Source organism: Cetorhinus maximus, chromosome 29, assembly GCF_964194155.1.
Source record: "Cetorhinus maximus chromosome 29, sCetMax3.hap1.1, whole genome shotgun sequence".
In the NCBI taxonomy this organism is placed as follows: domain Eukaryota; kingdom Metazoa; phylum Chordata; class Chondrichthyes; order Lamniformes; family Cetorhinidae; genus Cetorhinus; species Cetorhinus maximus.
This window is the reverse complement of record NC_135907.1, coordinates 4,092,555-4,114,700: the sequence shown is the minus strand read 5'-3', so window position 1 is coordinate 4,114,700 and position 22,146 is coordinate 4,092,555. Positions and strand designations below refer to the sequence as shown.

The 22,146-nt window shown below is 45.5% G+C and overlaps 1 protein-coding gene across 1 annotated transcript in view; it reads left to right on the top strand.

The window, feature by feature from the left end:
- The first annotated feature begins 928 nt into the window (after window positions 1–928).
- LOC144669321 (uncharacterized) overlaps window positions 929–22,146 on the top strand; it is a 140,331-nt gene continuing 119,113 nt past the window's right edge. The window contains exons 1-2 of the mRNA XM_078531681.1: window positions 929–1,116; window positions 22,022–22,143. Of these exons, the coding sequence (XP_078387807.1) occupies window positions 964–1,116; window positions 22,022–22,143 (275 nt within the window). The 5' untranslated portion in view covers window positions 929–963. The remainder of the gene's footprint in view (window positions 1,117–22,021; window positions 22,144–22,146) is intronic.

Genomic DNA, 22,146 nt, shown 5'->3' with positions numbered 1-22,146 from the left:
TTCTTGGTTTTCCTGGAGTGGGACATGAACCCACAACCCTCTGATTCAAAGGCGAGGGTGCTATGAACTGAGCCACAGCTGACACCTCTAGCAGTAAGATTTGCTTATTTTGCCCATCATAACCTGTAGGAAACTCTTTCGAGTTATCAACAGTCACAGATTGCAACTCTTTCGAGTACAATCACAGTTCTTACTTACACGGCTCAGCACCAGACTGCTTCGTGGCTGGCGGGGGCGGCTCCCCGTTCTCTACTTGACAGCGCAGGCGGCCAATGGGGACGCCGCTGGAGAGCGCGCTGCTCCAATCGCGGGCCAGCGGCAGGGTGATTGACAGCTCCTGCTGGAGCCGCACCGCCAGGTACCGTGGGGCTGTGTCCGGGCAGCTGGAAGTTGTGTGTCAGATCAGAACTTCTGAAAACGTGTCCAGAAAGCGAAACTTTCTTTGCAGAAGGAGCCGGGGCGGGGGGCAACTTTAATTCAATGCAGTTTACTGGCAAGCTGTTAACCTTAAGACCATGTCGGCGAGCTTCAGGAACGCTGCAGTTAATTTGGCGACAAAATCCCATTTCTACCATGGACAAAGTGTCACAATGTAGGGAATAAAATATGCCTTAAATATCCGCATTTTTACACCACTGGGGATTTCTTTTGCAAGACTTTCGTGGGCAGAATGTTGGCTGCTTCTGATCTGGTGCAGGAACCTTCTCGGGATATACAGTTTCCACATGGACAATTGCAGATTTACTGCATTTCTTGGCAAATGATGCAGAACCTCAGTCTAGGATTCAAACCTTGCGCTGATATTTGTGTAACTAACCTCTTGTGTGGACGGCAGGAGTTTTCTCTTATGGGTCCTTGGTTGGAGTGACATGAGGACAAGATCACCAAAAAAACAAAGTACAAACTTGTGGTTAATTTTGTTTTTTCTTTAAATAGAAAAAAAATCAATTTCGACTCCTTTTGATGGCTCCAAGTGAGTATTGGGGGATAATGCCTGTGGTCAACCCAGTGGCTTGTTTGAAGTTCGAAGCGAATATTTTTGACAGGAGCAGGTGCCAGAATTGTTTCAAAGCCTTTAATCTCCATCGGAAAGACGACTGTCGCGGTGACAACCAGGTGAAACCAAGAACCAAGCTTTTAATAATTCATGTTTTTTTTTGTATATTCTCTGAAAGCACCTGGTGGGCATTCAGAGAGGTTCAAAGGGCCGCGCGTTTCCCCCAGTTTGGCCAGCGAAATTTCAGTTTCAACGAAATCTAATGCTTGGGGTTTAAAACTTGTTTCATTCAATTAATGCGTTTAAAACACTGGCTGTTCCTCAAAGGGATTGGGAACACGGGGGTGGTAAAGATTTGTTGAAGGGTGCAGTATTGTCACAAATTTCTAACAAAGATTGAAATGACTGAGAGTTACATAGAGGACAGCAGAAAACAGGCCATTCGGCTCAACTAGTGAATGCTGGTGTTTATGCTCCTCCCACCCCTCCCCATTTCACCCTATTCTATTCTCCCCTCATGGACTTATCTAGCTTTCCTTTAAATGCATCTGTGATATTCACTCCAACTATTCCATGTGTTAGCACATTCTCACCATTCTCTGGGTAAAGGAGTTTCTCCTGAATTCCCTACTGGATTTATTGCTGACTATCTTATATTTGTGGCCGTCGGTTTTGGATGTCCCACAAGTGGAAACACTTTCTGTATCTATCCTATCGAGCCCCTTTCTAATCTTAAAGACCTCCATCAGGTCACCCCTTAGTCTTCTCTTTTCTAGGGAGAAGTGCCCAGTCTGTTCAGTCATTCTTTATAGGCATAACCTCTCAGGTCACCCTTATAAATCTTTGTTTGCATCTTCTCCAGTGCCTCTGTATCCTTTTTGCAGTGTGGAGACCAGAACCGCGTACAGTCCTCTGTAGTGTGGTCCAATCTAGATTGTATACAAGTTGAACATAACTTCTCTTGTCATGTTTATACAGAACCCCTATTTAAAGGGGTAATGAATAAAGCAAGGCATTTTTGTCCTGTTTTCCCACATAGGTGTGATGCAATTAAGGAAAGGGCATGAAAATGATCAATAAAAATGACACATTTGGTAAATTTTCTGCGAAAAGAGCAGTTGAGGCACTTTCATGTGAAGCTAATACATTTATAACTGGTGTGGGTCATAGGAGCACAGGAAATTCACAGTGTGGAAGAAAGTCTTTTGTGTCTGTACCCCGCCCGTGAAAGAGCTGTCTGGCCAAATCCCGCTTTCCAGTTCTTGGGTCCATACATAGCCTTGTAGGTTACGGCACTTCAAGTGTGCATCTAAGTCTTTTTTTTTAAACGAAATGGGTCAGTTCAAGGCCCACCGATTAAATACTTGAAATGCGGCAACCCATTTGTGCCTAGCAAGCTCCCACAAACAGCAATGTGATAACGCACTGGAGTGTCATGGACTGGAGTGTCTGGAGTGGGACTTGAAGCCACAACCTTCTAACTTCAGTGAGAATGTTAACACTGAGCCTCGGTTGACAGCTGTGACTACACGGGGGTGTTTTCATCAGTGTACATCACCCACTGTAGTTACCCCTGTCCTAAAGGTATGATACAGGAAATCAGTGCATATCACTCATGGTACTCCCTCTTGCAGACTGAGGTAGCCTTCGCAATTAAGTAGGTAATGAACCGTTTTGTTGCTCAGATATCACATTAGCTTTGGTGCAGAGTGACTGTTCTATAAGGAGTTAGAACCCTAATATAATTGTTTTTTAATTCTGTCTTTCAGTGGAGAAGTATCAGTTGGTAACTGTCACAGAGTGAATTGTAGGTTCAGACCTGCATCTTATTTCTCTCTTCGTTAAGAGGTGGCCTCATTGAAATGTTTAAGATGATTAGAGGAATTGATAGGGTAGATAGAGACTACTTCCTCTGGTGGGATGCGTCCAGAACAAGGGGACATGACCTTTAAGTTAGGGGTGATGTCAGGAAGCAGTTCTCACAAAGAGTAATGGAACTCCCCAAAAAAGCTGTTGAGGCTGAGGGTTGATTAAAACTTTCATAGTGAAAGGATCACATGTCCTGTGTCTCGCATGCCCTCAAAAGAACCAGAGAATGGTTACAGTACAGAAGGAGGCCATTCAGCATGTACTGTCCATGCCAGCTCTCTGCAAGGGCAACTCAGCTAGTCCCACACTCCCAGCCATTCCCCACAGCACTGCACATGTTTATTCCTCATGTTATTATTCCTCATATTATCTCATCCCCCTTTCAAAGCCCCAGTTGTACCTGCCTCCACCACACTCCCAGGTGGTGCATTCCAGATCCTAACCACTGGCTGTGTCAAAAGGTTTTCCCTCATGTTGACATTGATTTTTTTTTTGCCAATTAGCTTAAATTGGTGTCCTCTGGTCTTGACCCTTCCACCAATTGGAACAGTTTCTCTCTGTCTAGACCCATCATGATTTTGAAGACTTCTATCAAATCTTCGCACTTGCCTGGATGAATGTGGCTCTAACAACACTCAAGAGGGTTGAAACCATTCAGGACAAAGCAGCCCGCTTGGTTGGCACTCCATCCACCACCTTAATGACTCCCTGGAGCACTGGTACACAGTGTTAGCAGTGTGTACTATTTGGAAGATGCATTGCAGCAACCCACCAAGGCTCCGATGTCAGAATCACAGAATTGTTACAGCACAGAAGGAGGCCATTCAGCCACTGTGCCTGTGCTGGCTCCTTGAAGGAGCAATTTACCTAATGCCACTCCCCTGCCTTCTCCCTGTAGCCCTGCACATTTTTCCTTTTCAGATAATAATCCAATTCCCTCTTGAATGCCTCGATTGAACCTGCCTCCAACACTCCGGCAATGCATTCCAGATCCCAACCACTCGCTGGGTGAAAAAGTTTTTCCTGATGTCTCCATTGCTTCTTTTGACAATTATCTTAAATCTGTGCCCTCTTGTTTTTGATCCTTCCATCAATGGGAACACTTATCCCCTATCTACTCTGTCCAGACTCCTCATGATTTTGAACACCTCCATCAAACCTCTGAGCTTTCTCTTTCCCAAGGAAAACAGTTCCAACATCTCCAGTCTATCTATCTATCTTATCCCCAGAACCATTTTTGTGAATCATTTTTGTACTCTCCCTAATGACAGCACCTTTCAACCCCACGACCTCTACCACCTAGAGGGACAAGGTGCATGGGAACACTGCCGCCTGCAAAGTTACCTATCATTCTGACTTGGAAATGTATCACTACCGTTCCTTCACTGTCGTCGGGTCAAAATCTTGGAACTCTCTCCCTGACAGCACTGTGGGTGTACCTACGCCACATGGTTCAAGAAGGCAGCTCACCACTACCTTCTCAAAGGCCATTAGGGATGGGCAATAAATGCTGGTCTTGTCAGTGATGCCCACATGCCATGAACGAATAAAGAAAAAGTAGCCAGGGCAATGGGCACAAGGAGGCAACTGTAGCCATGGCAACGGGCATGAATTGATAACACAATCTCACTTTTTCTTTTATGAAAAGTGCGAACGACATGGAACACTGTACGTTGTATAGGGTTTTTTTAAACACCATAAAATGATGTTCAATTCAGATTGGCCATTCCTTCATTTTCCCGATGCAGCAAATTGCTAAACCCTTCTGCCGGTCCCTGAAGAGCTCATTGTAATGACATTCGACCTCCCCCTTTGCCCTGTAACATTTTCCATTATGGACCAAGGTCCAACACTGTTTTCTTTTTTAAAAAATCCTTCCAGTGTGTGACAAGACAGTGCCAAATAAATAATTGTAACGGAGTGAAGAGTACAGCCTGGTGAATGTTTGCACGGAGCTCTGTTTCTACTCACTCAAAAGAATTGCGCAACCTAATAAGAGTTCCTCGCCAGGCAGATCCCCCAAGAAAATCTCCTAGTGTGAGCTGGCATACTGTGCTGCAAATGTGCCAGCTCAAGGGGTTTAAAGTTCTTATGTAAAAGGAATAAAATACTAATTACTTTTGCTAAACAGGAAGTGGCACTTGGATAGGAGATTGAAATCTTAAAAAGCAAAGAGCGCAGTGGTGGGATCCAAGTTTGGTCAGAAATTACATAAGAGCCGATTAACTGGAAACTTATTGACCTAAATCTTGCTCGAAAAATAATGGTGATGCATGTTGTTATTAATGTGCAAATTGGCCTGCAAGGTCAGGGTACTAAGAGATACACCATGAGTTATGAATCTCCAGAACTTGCTGATCGTTTGCTCCTGTTCTTTGTGAGAACTTGCTGCATTTGCATAATGTTAATTCCCTATTAATCTGCCACAGGAAATTAAGACTCGTATTTAAACATCCTCTTAACAGTATGATAACTGTTAATGCTAATCAAACTCTCTGGCCCAGAAAGGGAACAGTTTAAACCGTGGAATCTCGTTCCTGCACTTAGGAAGTTCTTAGACATTTAAAACATCTCAAATTTTGAATTTCGTTTTCTGTTCCTTACTTTTCCTTTCTGCCTCTTTATTTTTTTTTCTGTCTTAATCCAATCTTTCCTTCCCTCTCTCTGTTTCTTTCTGTACCTGACTTGACTCTAATTTACCCCATTTCCAATCTCAGACATTCCCCTGCTTCTTGCTTAATCCTCGGGTGGTCTCTGATTCAGGTGATACCCTGCTGAACCCACTATGGTCCCAGATGCCCCATTGCCTTTTCATTCCTCATTATCAGATTTCCAGCAAGTTACAGGGCAAAAGATTTCTGAGCTCCACGAAAGTGTCTGACTAACGAGCGATGCTGAGCTCCAATTAAGCCAAAATTTAAGACTTAAAGATTAAGATTTAAGCCAATGTTTTCTAGTTATTACCACAGCTATTCTTGTATTAAGCTACTGATATCAAATGAAAATGGAGTACTTGCCTATTGCAGGCAGATTGGACACATACGCAGAAAACCTTCACCTATTCTGTCCCAATAATATAATCCTGGCCCCCAGTCTTTGAAAGGCATCCTTTGTTTTACCTGTCTAAGTTGTTCTACTTCCCAAACCAATGATCACAGTAGCCATTTTGGAGATTGCTAAACTAACACTTTAAAATGAAGACAGCCCAAGAACAGCGGCCTCTCTGAAGCCAACTTGCCCAGCATCGAGGCGCTAATCACTCAGAACCAACTTCACTGGGTGGGACACGTACTTTGTGTGCCTGACACCAGACTCCCGAAATAATTGCTCTACTTTGAACTCAGTCGTGGCAGGAGACTCCTGGGAGGACAGTGGAAATTCTTTAAGGATGTCCTCAAAAGCATCCCTGAAGGATGTCTTATGAACTCATAGGAGATCCCGGCTTGTGACTGACCAAAATGGAGAAGGCTCATTCGGGAACACTCCAAATACATCGGGAAATTTCATTGAGAATGTGCGGAGGTGAAGTTGAGTGTAAAAACTTCCGAATGACCAATCTACCCGACCTTTCAAGCACCACCTGCCCCGCATGTGACAGAACCTGCATGTCGTTCATTGGATTTATCAGCCACACACCTCAGAACCCATCGAACCGGGATGGAAGCAAATCACCCTCGATCTCGAGGGACTGCCTAAGAAGAAGAAATTAATACTCTAGATTCATACCCTCCAGAACTGGATTCAAGTTCCTCATAATGTATTTCATACAGTGCCCTTAGAGTCAGTAGTGGGCGAGTCTTGCATCCCATTAACCAGGCTGCTTTTGATCTCAGATCCCAGAAGAGCAGTGTCCAAATAACGACAGTACAAGTTTTATATTTGTAAGAATGTAAAGAAAACAAAGCCTTTCACAACTGCAGGACATGCCAAAGCACGTTACAATACTCTGGAAGCCTAGTCACTGTTGTAATGTAAGAAACACAGTAGTCAATTTGTGCACATAAACTCCCACAAACAGCAAAGTGATAATGCACTGGAATGCAGCCTAGTTTATGGACTCGACTGTCTGGAGTGTGTACCATATACAAGATGTAATGTAGTAACTTACCAAGGCTCCTTCGACAGCACCTTCCAAATCTGCAACCTCTGCCATCTAGAAGGACAAGAGCAGCAGGTACATGGGAACACCACCGCCTGCAAGTTCCCTCCAAGCCACTCACTATCCTGATTTGGAAATATATTGCCGTTCCTTCACTGTCGCTTGGTCAAAATCCTGGAACTCCCTCCCTAACAGCACTGTGGGTGTACCTACACCACATGGACTGCAGCGGTTCATGAAGGCAGCTCACCACCACCTTCTCAAGGGCAATTAGGGATGGGCAATAAATGCTGGCCCAGCCAGCGAAGCCCACATCCCATGAATGATGAATTTTTAAAAAGTGTCTCCTGTGACGGTTTAGCCTCAGCTCCACTGAGGAATTCTTGTCCTCTCTGGGCAAGGGCTGTTGTTCTTCATATCATGGCCCTGGAGGAGAAGGGACGGGTCACATTTAGACAATGGGACTGCAAAATAGGACATGATAGATCACATTTGATAAGATGACCTTGTCTTGAAAGGAATGTGGACCCGAGAGATTAGCGCTGTCACCTTGCACCGACGCAATGCCAATCTGATCAGTTCAGATGCTCGGGGAGGGGGCAGAGATGTTGCTAATCTCCAAAACCTCTCTCTCTGCCAGGTAAAGCTGCACGCTTTGTAAACATCCACATCCAATCCCCACCTTCTACCTGGCTTTCTTCTCCAGCACGAGTGGCCTGGCAGACCTAGGAGTAGCTCCAAGGCATGTGTGAGTTCCATTGATGCAGTGCATTTGGTGAGGGGGGCAGTCAGACACATGCATCATGTCGAGCACTGGCAAACATTTGAAGAGCGCGTTGTCACTACCGCTTGAGAACCAGGGGAGCTGACTGAGATATCAGTTCCGTGAAGATTGGGGATAAGTGGGAGCGGTGAATGGAGGGAGGGGGAAGGTGAGGATATGAGGGGACTGAGGATTAAAGGATGCACGTGTTGACGGATGGATGGATGCCGATGATAGTGAAGTGGGAGCAAGCAGTGCTATGAATGGAGTACACTTGACCAGGCAGAGTGAGAGGAGGTGCTCTGCAGGATGTGGATACTTCTGTAATTTTGCTCACCTTTCCTGACCTAGTCAGATCATTGAAACTTTTTCTGCACTGGATCCAGGTCCTTAAGGTGGTACCCCAGCTGTTCACTTCCTGTGCCATCTCCAGCTGTTCACGTCCTGAGCCACCTCCAGCCGTGCCTTCTCGGTGTTGACAGTAGGATTTTTTTCCACTTATTGGTGAAGAACTGAACCTCCCTCCCAGCAGCACATCCAGGGCGACTCCTTGAATCTTAGAACCATAGAACCATAGAACACTACTGCACAGAAAACAGGCCATTCGGCCCTTCTAGTCTGTGCCGAAATATTATTCCGCTAGTCCCATTGACCTGCACCTAGTCCATAACCCTCCAGACCTCTCCCATCCATGTATCTATCTAATTTATTCTTAAAACTTAAGAGTGAGCCCACATTTACCACGTCAGATGGTAGCTCGTTCCACACTCTCACCACTCTCTGAGTGAAGAAGTTCCCCCTAATGTTCGCCCTAAACCTTTCCCCTTTCACCCTAAAGCCATGTCCTCTCGTGTTTATTTCTCCTAATCTAAGTGGAAAGAGCCTACTCGCATTTACTCTGTCTATACCCCTCACAATCTTGGTACAGCCTTTGATATTTTTTATGTTTTTCTCTCATTTTCCTCCTTCAAACACCACACTTATCTTCAATCCTCCTCTTCTGTTGAATCTTTGAACTGTGCCTTTAAATAGTTGAGGTGAAACCAAGTCATGAACCACGAACGCTCAATCGACTGATTCCTGAAATGAGGGGTTATCTTATGAGGAAAGGTTGGGCAGGTTGGGCCTGTGTCCATTGGAGTTTCGAAGAATAAGAGGTGATCTTATGGAAACATATAAGACCCTGAGGGGCATTGTCAGGGTGGATGCTGAAAGGATGTGTCCCCTTGTTGGGGAGACTAGAGCTAGGGGATACAGTTTAAAAAAAGGGGTCTCCCATTGAAGATGGAGATGAGGAGAACTTTTTTCTCTCAGAGGGTCATGTGGAACTCTCTTCCCCAGAGAGTGGTGGAGGCGGGGTCATCGAATATTTTTTAAGGCAGAGGTAGGTAGATTCTTGAATAGCCAGGGAATCAAAGGTTATCAGAGGGAGGCAGAATGTAATGGTATCAATATTGGCCAGGACACTAGGGGACAACTCTTCTCTGAACTGTGCCGTGGAATCTTTAACGTCCACCCCAGGGAGCAGACAGGGCTTCAGTTTAGCCTTTCGGTTGAAAGACTGTTCTGCGTTCCCTCAGTATTGTGCTGGAGTGGCAGACCTATGTCTGACTGTCGAGGTGGACCCTCACCCTTCCCCCCACCCCCACCCCCACCCACCACCCCCCGCCCGCCACACCCCCAGTAGAATTCTATCACCTGGTGTATCTGTCAAGATTTTCAAACCAGCTAAGTAGTTGAGCAGGATTAAGCAGCTGGGACAAGGAAAGATAATGGAGCTTTGTGCACAGTTGGAGTTTCGCTTTAAGTTTCCTTTCGAAAGCTACCAGCTCTTGGCGAGGTGACTTATAAAATAGTCATGACCTACATCTGAGTCAGCTGGGGCCCTATTGAATTACCACATTGTTTGGATGTCGAGACCTCACGGCTTTGGGTGGGACAATGGACGCTGTTGAACAATGTATGTCAGGTTAGTATTTCTGACTAATATTGTGAGCAGGGCGGATCCTGACCAGTGAGATTCCATGTGCCTGGAGGTCTGTGTCTTTGAGTGTGGCTGTTATGCAGCACTCAGGAGAGGGCTGTGTTATTTTTGGAATCTACAGTAGTTCCCTGAAACCAAAAGTACTTTAGTTCAGAGGTAAAGACAGTACGTCTTTAAGACACAGTTTACTCTGCACAAATTTATCTTAAAATCTATTTTTTTCCACCATCCCCATTTGTTTATATGTTGTTTGTATCCTCTTTGTCTCAAACACCAGGCCAGTTGTGCCATGCCCCCACCCCTAACACATGTTTTGACAGGACTTAAGACCTGTGGAACTGGAAAAACTCAGCAGGTCTGGCAGCATCTGCGGAGAGGAACACAGTTAATGTTTCGAGTCCGAATGACCCTTCAACAGAACTAAGTAAAAATAGAAAAGAAGTGAAATATAAGCTGGTTTAAGGGGGGGGGGGGCGGGACAGGTAGAGCTGGATAGAGGGCCAGTGATAGGTGGAGATTGCCAAAAGATGTCACAGACAAAAGGTCAAAGAGGTGTTGAAGGTGGTAATATTACCTAAGGAATGTGCTAATTAAGGGTAGAAAGCAGGACGAGCAAGGTACAGATAGCCCTAGTGCGTGGGGTGGGGGGAAGGAATCAAAATAGGCTAAAAGGTAGAGATAAAACAATGGATGGAAATACATTTAAAAATAATGGAAATAGGTGGGAAAAGAAAAATCTATATAAGTTATTGGAAAAAAAAAGGGGGGGGAATCGGAAAGGGGGTGGGGATGGAGGAGAGAGTTCATGATCTAAAATTGTTGAACTCAATATTCAGTCCAGAAGGCTGTAAAGTGCCTAGTCGGAAGATGAGGTGCTGTTCCTCCAGTTTGCATTGAGCTTCACTGGAACAATGCAGCAAGCCAAGGACGGACATGTGGGCATGAGAGCAGGGTGGAGTGTTAAAATGGCGAGCGACAGGGAGGTCTGGGTAATGCTTGCGGACAGACCGAAGGTGTTCCGCAAAGCGGTCACCCAGTCTGCGTTTGGTCTCTCCAATGTAGAGGAAACCGCATTAGGAGCGACGAATGCAGTAGACTAAATTGAGGGAAGTGCAAGTGAAATGCTGCTTCACTTGAAAAGAGTGTTTGGGCCCTTGGACGGTGAGGAGAGAGGAAGTGAAGGGGCAGGTGTTGCACCTTCTGCGGTTGTATGGGAAGGTGCCGTGGGAGGGGGTTGAGGTGTAGGGGGTGATGGAGGAGTGGACCAGGGTGTCCCGGAGGGAACGATCCCTACGGAATGCTGCCGGGGGGGTGAAGGGAAGATGTGTTTGGTGGTGGCATCATGCTGGAGTTGGCAGAAATGGCGGAGGATGATCCTTTGAATGCGGAGGCTGGAGGGGTGATAAGTGAGGACAAGGGGGACCCTATCATGTTTCTGGGAGGGAGAAGAAGATGTGATGGCGGATGCGTGGGAGATGGGCCGGACACGGTTGAGGGCCCTGTCAACCACCGTGGGTGGAAAACCTCGGTTAAGGAAGAAGGAGGACATGTCAGAGGAACTGTTTTTGAAGGTAGCATCATCAGAACAGATGCGACGGAGGCGAAGGAACTGAGAGAATGGGATGGAGTCCTTACAGGAAGCGGGGTGTGAGGAGCTGTAGTCGAGGTAGCTGTGGGAGTTGGTAGGCTTGTAATGGATATTGGTGGACAGTCTATCACCAGAAATTGAGAGAGAGAGGTCAAGGAAGGGAAGAGAAGTGTCAGAGATGGACAATGTGAAAATGATGGAGGGGTGGAAATTGGAAGCAAAATTAATAAATTTTTCCAGGTCCAGACGAGAGCATGAAGCAGCACCGAAGTAATCATCGATGTACCGGAGAAAGAGTTGTGGGAGGGGGCCGGAGTAGGACTGGAACAAGGAATGTTCCACATACCCCATAAAGAGACAGGCATAGCTGGGGCCCATGTGGGTACTCCTCTCACTTCCTCCAAATAAAAGGTGTGGCTATGGGTACCCACATGGGCCCCAGCTATGCCTGTCTCTTTATGGGGTATGTGGAACATTCCTTGTTCCAGTCCTACTCCGGCCCCCTCCCACAACTCTTTCTCCGGTACATCGATGATTACTTCGGTGCTGCTTCATGCTCTCGTCTGGACCTGGAAAAATTTATTAATTTTGCTTCCAATTTCCACCCCTCCATCATTTTCACATGGTCCATCTCTGACACTTCTCTTCCCTTCCTTGACCTCTCTCAATTTCTGGTGATAGACTGTCCACCAATATCCATTACAAGCCTACTGACTCCCACAGCTACCTCGACTACAGCTCCTCACACCCCGCTTCCTGTAAGGACTCCATCCCATTCTCTCAGTTCCTTTGCCTCCGTCGCATCTGTTCTGATGATGCTACCTTCAAAAACAGTTCCTCTGCCATGTCCTCCTTCTTCCTTAACCAAGGTTTTCCACCCACGGTGGTTGACAGGGCCCTCAACCGTGTCCGGCCCATCTCCCGCGCATCCGCCCTCACATCTTCTTCTCCCTCCCAGAAACATGATAGCGTCCCCCTTGTCCTCACTTATCAGCCCTTAGCCTCCGCATTCAAAGGATCATCCTCCGCCATTTCCGCCAACTCCAGCATGATGCCACCACCAAACACATCTTCCCTTCACCCCCCCGGCGCATTCCGCAGGGATCGTTCCCTCTGTGACACCCTGGTCCACTCCTCCATCACCCCCTACACCTCAACCCCCTCCCACGGCACCTTCCCATGGAACCGCAGAAGGTGCAACACCTGCCCCTTTACTTCCCCTCTCCTCACCGTCCAAGGGCCCAAACACTCTTTTCAAGTGAAGCAGCATTTCACTTGCACTTCCCTCAATTTAGTCTACTGCATTCGCTGCTCCTAATGCGGTTTCCTCTACATTGGAGAGACCAAACGCAGACTGGGTGACCGCTTTGCAGAACACCTTCGGTCTGTCCGCAAGCATTACCCAGACCTCCCTGTCGCTTGCCATTTTAACACTCCACCCTGCTCTCATGCCCACATGTCCGTCCTTGGCTTGCTGCATTGTTCCAGTGAAGCTCAACGCAAACTGGAGGAACAGCACCTCATCTTCTGACTAGGCACATTACAGCCTTCCGGACTGAATATTGAGTTTAACAATTTTAGGTCATGAACTCTCTCCTCCATCCCCACCCCCTTTTCGATTCCCCCCCCCTTTTTTTTCCAATAATTTATATAGATTTTTCTTTTCCCACCTATTTCCATTATTTTTAAATGTATTTCCATCCATTGTTTTATCTCTACCTTTTAGCCTATTTTGATTCCTTCCCCCCACCCCACCCCCACTAGGGCTATCTGTACCTTGCTCGTCCTGCTTTCTACTCTTAATTAGCACATTCCTTAGATAATATCACCACCTTCAACACCTCTTTGACCTTTAGTCTTTGACATCTTTTGGTTATCTCCACCTATCACTGGCCCTCTATCCAGCTCTACTTGTCCCACCCCCCCTTAAACCAGCTTATATTTCACCTCTATTCTATTTTTACTTAGTTCTGTTGAAGGGTTATTCGGACTCGAAACGTTAACTGTGTTCCTCTCTGCAGATGCTGCCAGACCTGCTGAGTTTTTCCAGGTATGTTTGTTTTTGTTTTGGATTCCCAGCATCCGCAGTTTTTTGCTTTTATCTTAAGAACTGTGAAATTCCTTAAGTCTCTCACTCGGTCCTCTCCTCAGACTCTTAAAAACCAACTTTGGTGCCATCTAACAATTTAAAAAATATTCTTTCATGAGACGTGGGTATCGCTGGCAAGGCCAGCATTTGTTGCCCATCCCTAAGTGCCCTTGAACTGAGTGGCTTACTCAACCCAATTCAGAGGGCAGCTAAGAGTCAACTACATTACAGTGGGTGTGGAGTCTCGATGGTCCGAATGGCCTCCTTCTGCACTGTAAAAATTCTGTGATTAGAGAACAGGATAGGTCACCATCACTGAAACTAGTTTTATTTCCGGTTTTTTTCACTAATTGTCCTTAGGTCCACCAGCTACCAGAGCATTAGCCTGGACCTCCAGATTACTCGCCTGGTAACATTACCACTATACCACTGTCTTCATTTCTCCATTACTTTGTCACTCCATTACTCCATTTCTTCATTCCCCATTACTTTTTCGTTTGCTTTTTCAACTCAACTCTTTGCAACAAACTCTGGTCTTGCTAGCAGCGCCCACATATCGTGAAAGAATGAAATGAAAGAACCTTGGTGGCATATTCCACTATAGAGCATGGTTCTTCACCTAGGATTCTAACAAAAAACCCAAACTACTTTTTTGCATCAAATTATATTGGCCTTGATATTAATCCCCTCCCCATAATGGACAGATGAGGAGCAAAGAGGAAGAGGGGTGTTTTGGGGGGAGGGGGTCGGGGGTAAAAGACTTTTACTTCACTAAGAGAACGTGTACCCAACATGCTTCCAAAGTGCAATTGGGAGCTGGATTTGAAGTTTCCTGTTACTCTCCCAGCGTAGGGTCGGCAATGAAAGGGAGGCCTAAGCTGACAGCTCCACAATGCTTTTTCAGCACACCTCACAGGCCAGGAGGGGCAGCTGCACTCACCCCAGACTCCTCAGGGAAATCTTCAGCCTCTTACCCTGCTGATTGCTGACCACCCTCCACCCCCCCACCTCCCCAGTTTCATTTCTCCACCTCCTTCCCCCTCCTCTTCCCCCCAGCACCCTGATTGTTTGAGAACATCCCCATAGATCCTGAGCAGGCAGCTCAATCTGACTGGATGCCAGTCAGGAAACAGATTTGAAAATGCCAATAAGATTCTGCCATTAAGTTTGGCAGGACCTTTGCATTCTTGGCCCTGCTGGGATCTCCAGTTGGTGTTCATCCTCCACACGCTTCTCCTCACGCCCTACTTCATCTCACCCTCTCCTTTATCCTTCTATCCTTTTCTCCCTCAAGTGTTTATTGATCTTTAATTCATTCGGGCTATTTGCCTCAACCACTCCATGTGGTAGTGAGTTCCACATTCTTACCACATTATGGATGAAGAAATTTCTTCTGAATTCCTTATTAGATTTATTAGTGACTATCTTATATTTATGGCCCCTAGTTCTAGTCTTCTCCACAAGTGGTAACCTGTTCTCTATGTTTACCCTATCAAACCCCTTTCCTAATTTTAAAGACCTCTATCAGGTCACCCCTCAGTCTTCTCTTATCTACAGTAAAGAGCCTCAGCCTGTTCAGACTTTTCAGATAAGTATAACCTCTCAGATGAACATGCTTACGAACATATGAATTAGGAGCAGGAGTAGGCCACTCGGCCCCTCGAGCCTGCTGCACCATTCAATAAGATCATGGCTGCTCTGTTTGTATTTGAATTCCACATTCCCATCTACCCCCGACAACCTTTGATTCCCTTGCCTAACAAGAATCTATCCATCTCTACCTTAAAACTATTCAATGACTCTCTGAGAGAAAAAATTTTCTCCTCATCTCTATCCTAAAAGGGCAACACCTAATTTTAAAACAGTGCCCCCAAATTCTGGACTGACCCACATCCTTTGTATGTCCACCTTGTCAATACTGTTCAGGATCTTATATATTTCAATGAAGTCACCCTCACTCTCCTAAACTCCAGTGGAAACAATCCCAGTCTGTCCAACCTTTCCTCATAAGAAACCCGCTCATTCCAGGTATCAATCCAATAAACCTCCTCTGAACCGCCCCCAACCCATTTACATCCTTCCTTAAATAAGGAGACCAAAACTGCACACAGTATTTGAGATGTGGTCTCACCAATGCCCTGTATAACTGAAGCCTAACATCCTTACTTTTATGCTCAATCCCTCTTGTAATAAAAGATAGCGTTCCATTAGCCTTCTTAATGACTTGCTGTACCTGTATACTAACTTTTTGTCACTGATACACTAGAGCACCCAGATCCCTCTGCACCTCAGAATTCTGCAGCTGTTCTCTAGTTTGCCTTTCGGTCTTGTGAATCTTTTTGAATTTTTTCCAGTGCCTCTATACCCTTTTTATAACATGGAGACCAAATTCATAGCTAATTTATTGTCTGAATTTACATGCATGTCCTCTGGTTCTCCCTGGGCTAGCTATCCACATGGATACATGGCAGTCCCTTCCTTATTGTGAAGACATCAAGTCTTCCCGAAGTTTATGCTTTTCCAGTGAAAAGACCGGCTGTTTAAGCCTTTAGCTCATCTGATGCTGAAACACTCACCCATGCCCTTGTTACCTCCAGACTTGACTATTCCATCGTCCACCCTCCCTAAACTTGAACTCATCTAAAACTCTGCTGCCTGAACCTCAATGACAACAAGTCCCATTCACCCATCACCTCTCCACTCACTGACCTGCATTAACTCCTGATCTGGCAACTCCACAGTTCTTAAATTCTCATCTGTCTGTTTAGGTCTTTCCATGGCCTCGCCCCTCCCTACCTTGGTGACCCCCTTCAGCCGTACAATGCTCTGAAATCCCTGCGCTTCTTCAGTTCTGCCTTCCTGCTTTTCATCGTTGTACAACTGGCAGTTGTGCCTTCAGCTGCCTGGGTCTAAGCCTTAGAATTCCCTCCCTAAAGCTCTTCGCCTTTCTGCCTCTCTCTGCCTTTAACTTGCTGCTTCAAACCTGTCTTCTTGTCTAAATTTCTGGTCACCCGCCCTTATAGCTGTTTATGTGGCTTGATGTCAAATATTGTTTGACAATCACTCCTGTGAAGCGCTTTGAGGTGTTTTACTATGTTAAAAGTGCTACGTAAATGCAAGTGGTTGTTGGTGTTGTATGTTGGCGGTGAAATAGGACTTGTTGTGTGCTCTGTCTATGGCAGTTTTAGCATTTAACGGCTGCTGACTTGAACTGCAGTAATTTGGCTAGTTAGTTGATCGCAAGCCTGTGGTGACTGGACAGGCTAAGTGCCTAAGTCTGCTAGAACCTTTCGATCTCTCTCAGCTCCACTTTCGTGTAATTTGAGATTGCTCACGGAGAATCGGAGAATCTTACAACACAAAAGGAGGAGATTCGACTCATTGTCCCAATGCTCTTTGGAAGAGCATTCCAGTTTGTCCCAGTCACTTGCTCTTTCCACATAGCCCTGAAAATATTACATTGTAAAGTATTTACCCAATTCCCTTTCGAAAGTTGCTATTGAATCTGTGTCCATCACCCTTTCAGGCAGCACCTTCCAGATCACAACTCACTGAGTAAAAAGAAATTCTCATCTCCTGATTTTTGTGCCAATTACCTTAAATCTGCGTCCTCTGGTTATTGACCTCCTGCCACTGGAAATAATTTCTTCCTATCTACTAAAACGCCACTCCAACCCCCCACAATTTGGAACACCTCTATTAAACCTCCCCTTAGGGTTCTCTGCTCTAAGGACAACAATCCTGGCTTCTCCTGACTTTCCACAAAACTGAAATGCCTCATCACTGGTACCATTCTGGTAAATCTGCTCTGCTCCCTTTTTAAGGCCTTGAAATCCTTCCTAAAACCCTTGTGTTCGTCACCCATTCCTCCTTCCTTTACACTTATTAACATTGAATTTAATTTGTCTTTGGTTAGCTTGATGGTCCAATGCTGTTTTAATATTGTAAGTAAATCAGATCATTCTGAGTTTTCGATGCCTTAATAACTTCAGTTTGACGAACTCATACATCCTCTTGTGCCAGTTAAATTCCTCCTCCTCCTCCAGGTACCATGCTCTAAAAGGGCATTGGCGACAATGGACTTCCATTGGATTGGTCCATGACTATGCTTGGCAAAGTACTGCAGTGGTTTGCAGTTGCCTTCGGCAGTATGGCTGACCAGGAAACACTCCTACGCTTACCACCTGCCGTATTGGAAGGATTTACAGGCTAATAATCAGCCTGTTTGGCCAAGTTATGAATGCACTTTCTGTGGTCATCAAGACCTGAAGTGGGACTTGAACCTGGAACGTCTGGCCCAGAGGTAGGGACGCTACCACTGTGCCACAAGACTTCCTAAATTTTCTTGATATATTATTATTTTGCTTCTTTTGAAAGAAGGAGTTGCACTTAAATCATACTTTTCATGACCACTGGACATCTCAAAGCACTTTACAGCCAATAAAGTATTTTTGAAGTATAATCACTGTTGTAATGTAGGAAACTTAGCAGCCAATTTGCGCCCAGAAAACCCCACAATAGCAATGTGATAATGACCAGATAAGCTGCTTTTGGGATGTTGATTGAGGGATAAACATTGGCCAGGACACCAGGGTGAGCTCCCTGGCTCTTGTCGAAATAGTGCCGAAATAGGATCTTTTGCACCTCCCCGAGCAGACAGATGGGGCCTTGGTTCAACATCTCATCCAAAAGGCAGCACCTCCAACAGTACAGCCTTCCTTCAGTACTGCACTGGAGCGTCAGCTTTGATTTTTTTTCAAACCCTGACTTGGATCTGGAGACTCAGAGGCAAGCGTGCTACCAACTGAGCCACAGCTAACACGTTTGCCCATAGCTGCAGGCTTTTAAATGGATATAATAAGATCTCTGTTTTCATCTGAGAAGGCTGATAGGTTGAGATGGGAGGACGTACACTACACGATAATGCTTCCAACTGTCCACGTCTTCAGAAATGTCGAGGAGTTTGGGATTAAGAAAAAAAATCTTCCCTTTCCGTAATCACATAAATGAGCAGCACAGACACATTTATTCTTTCATGGAACGTGGACAAGGCCAGCATTTGTTGCCCATTTCTAATTGCCCTTGAACTGAACGGCTTGCATAGGGGCAGTTAAGAGTCAACCACATGGCTGTGGGTCTGGAGTCACAGGTAGGCAAAGATAAGGATGGCAAATTTCCTTCCCCAAATTGGAATTCATGAACCAGATGGTTCAACGATGATTTTAGAGTTACGACAACTGAGACAGCCTTTTTAATTCCCGATTTTGATAACTGAATTCCAATTCCACCAGCAGCCATGGTGGGATTGGAACCCGTGTCGCTAGAGCATTAGCCTGGGCTGCTAGGATTACTAGTTCAGTGATGTTACCACTGCCCCACCATCGCTCCAAACTGAATGGCCTGATTCTGCGCTGTAAGATCAATGTAATTTCTGATCAGTTTGTAAATTTACCTTGAACCTTTCAGCTCGAGTAATAATGTTTTGTGTGGAAATCTGTTAAGGGTATTTTGGAAGTTTGAGTACACTACCCGATGATGCTTTCGACCGTCCACATCTTCAGCAAGATCAGGGGGATTGGGAAGAAAAAAAAATCTTCCCTTTCTGTAATCGCATGCCTTTGCATCTTTGGGCGCAGGTGCATGTGAGAAGATTTGACCGCTGAGATTTTTAGAGAATAGAATTTTGGCGGGGGGGGGTGGGCGCGGGGGAAGAGAGAGATTTTACCCTGGAAACAGTCAGGATTGAGTGCAACACTGGTTTCACATCCCTCATGTTTTTAGTTCTTATTGAGGGTTGTAAATCCTAATCTCGTGGGGTTTCCACCCAGTGAGTTAGGTTGAAATGGCCCCCTCGGTGCTCAGTTTACATTTTGTACGCAATCCACTCAAAAGCCAGAATATCCAGTTTAAATCCAGCAGGCGATAACCTTGCTGTGAAACCAAAGTAGCAGTCAGTTATGACTGCACCTCTTCAATTGGCTATTGAAGATGTTGATGTTGGCTGGGATCCAGAACGAGGAGTTAAAAAAGTAAGATAGCCACCGATAAATCCAACAGGAAATTCAGGAGAAAGTTTGTTCTCCAGAGAGTGCTGAGAATGCGGAACTCACTACCACAGGGAATAGATGAGGTGAATAGCATAGATGCATTTAGGGGGGAAACCGGTTAAGCAGATGAGGGAGAAAGGAAAAGAAGATTACGTTAATAAGGTGAGATGAAGTTGGGTGGGAGGAGAGGTGTGTGGAGCATAAACATAGACCAGTTGGGCTGAATGGCCTGTGTTTTTTTTTATTCTTTCATGGGATGTGGGCACCATTGGCTATGCTAGCATTTGTTGCCCATTTCTAATATCCCTTGAGAAGGTGGTGGTGAGCCACCTTTTTGAACCGTTGTAGCCCATGTGGTGTAGGTACACCCACAGTGCTGTTAGGAAGAAAGTTCCAGGATTTTAACCCAGCAGCAGTGAAGGAACGGTGATGTATTTCCAAGTCAGGATGGTATGTGACTTGGAGGGGAACTTGCAAGTGGTGATGTTCCCATGCGCCTACTATCCTTGTCCTTCTAGGTGGTAGAGGTCGAGGGTTTGGAAGGTGCTGTCGAAGGAGACTTGGTGAGTTGCTGTATTGCATTTTGTATATGGTACACACACTGCTGCCACTGTGTGTTGGTGGTGGAGGGAGTAAATGTTTAAGGTGGTGAATGGGATGCCGATCAAGTGATCTGCTTTGTCCTGGATGGTGTTGAGCTTCTAGAGTGTTATTGGAGCTGCACTCATTCAGGCAAGTGGAGAGTATTCCATCACACTCCTGACTTGTGCCTTGTAGATGGTGGACAGGCTTTGGGGAGTCAGGAGTTGAGTTACTTGCCCTGGAATTACCAGCGTCTGACCATATAGCTGGTGCAGTTCAGTTTCTGGTTAATGGTAACCCTCAGAATGTTGATATTCAGTGATGGTAACACCATTGAATGTTGTACATTCCATATAAGGTTTAGGAACCAATCACTTGCCCATCCTCTTGGCCCGGAAATGGTGTGAGAGGGGAATGGAACTAATAGCATACAAAAAAAGTTAACAAGAAAACATATGCCATTTGCACGGTGACTTTGAAATAAAATGCCAAATTTCATGGTTTAAGGCCTCCAGAGCTGAGTAAATTAGAGTCATATAGGCTGCAAGCTAGAAATTATCAAAAGAAGTTAGGGGTAAAAGGCATTTGAAGTGTTCATGAGTAAAGATGTATGAGGGCTTAGCATGTAGGGTGTGAAGTAAATTTGCATTTTTAGATAAGTGAAGGAGTTGGTTGGGTTTCAAAGGGATGTTAGGATGTTTACAACTAACAAGATAAACAGGGCAAAGTTATTATGTTTAGTTTTCCTAAAAGGTACTGACCATATTGGCAACATGAAAGATTTTTATATTATAGGAAAAGTAGTTCCAAAGGCATATGGAACAAAGGAATTTACAGATTAAAGAGAGAGAGAAACATATATAAAAAAGGAAGGAAGGTGATGCTGCGGGGCCATTTAAGAACCAAAATGGAGTGTGTGAAACAGCTTTGGAGAAGCCTCCAACCATCTTTACTCATTAGCATTTCCAATGCCCTTTACCCCTAACTTCTTTTGATCATTTCAAGCTTGCAGTTTATCTGACTGTAATTTAATTAAATCACACAGACAGAACCATCTATACTCACACCCATAAACCTACTTTACAACCAAACCACAATAATATTATGAAAATTATTATCGTTTCGTGACAGCGAGTGCACTGGCAGCTGTTACCGCCCAGTCGAACAGACAGTGACAAGCTAGGATATACTCAACTGAAAGGCAGCATCTTAAAAACACAGCACTCATTCACTATGGCACTGCCACCAAACTATAGCAACAACCTCCAATACCAGGAGTGATTACAGAACAAAATCTGAGGCCGAGCCACATAAGGAGACATTAGGACAGTGACCAAAGGTTTGGTCAAAGAGACGGGTTTTGAGGAGCATCTTAAAGGAAGAGAGATTTTTATTATTTTTTTTCACAGACTGTAAATGTTGTTGGCTAGGCCAGCATTTATTGCCCATCCCTAATTTCCTTTGAGAAGGTGATGGATGGTGAGCCGCCTTCTTGAACCGCTGCAGCCCATGTGGTGTAGAAAGAGAGTTCCAGGATTTTGACCAGCAACAGTGAGATGTGGAGATCGAAGAGGTTTCGGGAGGAAATTTCAGAGCTTAGAGTCCTGACAGCTAAAGGCACAGCCACCGCTGGGGGAAACAAGGGAAACTGGGGGCGCGCAAGAGGCCAGAATTGGAGGAGCGCAGAGTTCTTGGAAGGGTGTGGGGCTGGAGAGGGCTACAGAGATATTGCGGGGAGAGGCCATGGAGGGATTTGAAAGCAAGGCTGTGCCTTGAGCCAATGAAATTCAGCGAGCACGAGGGTGATAGGGGGATGGGACTTGGCGTGAGTTAGGATACGGGTAACGGAGATATGGATGAGCTCATTTATGAAGGATGCAAAACAGGAGGCTGGCCAAGAGACTGGATTAACCATGTCATTGATATGGCAGGGGTTAGGGTAGCAGTCTGAAATGGGGAAGAGCAGACATCTGATGCTGATTTCTCTGTCTAATTCTATCTAGCTGCAGTATGGCAATCGCAGCCTGAATCTATGTGCCAGTGCAGTTAGCCAAGAGGATCTGCACATTGTTACCCCAGACTGCAACCTCTACTGTCGATCCAGCCCTGAGGAAATGATTGCCAGGTA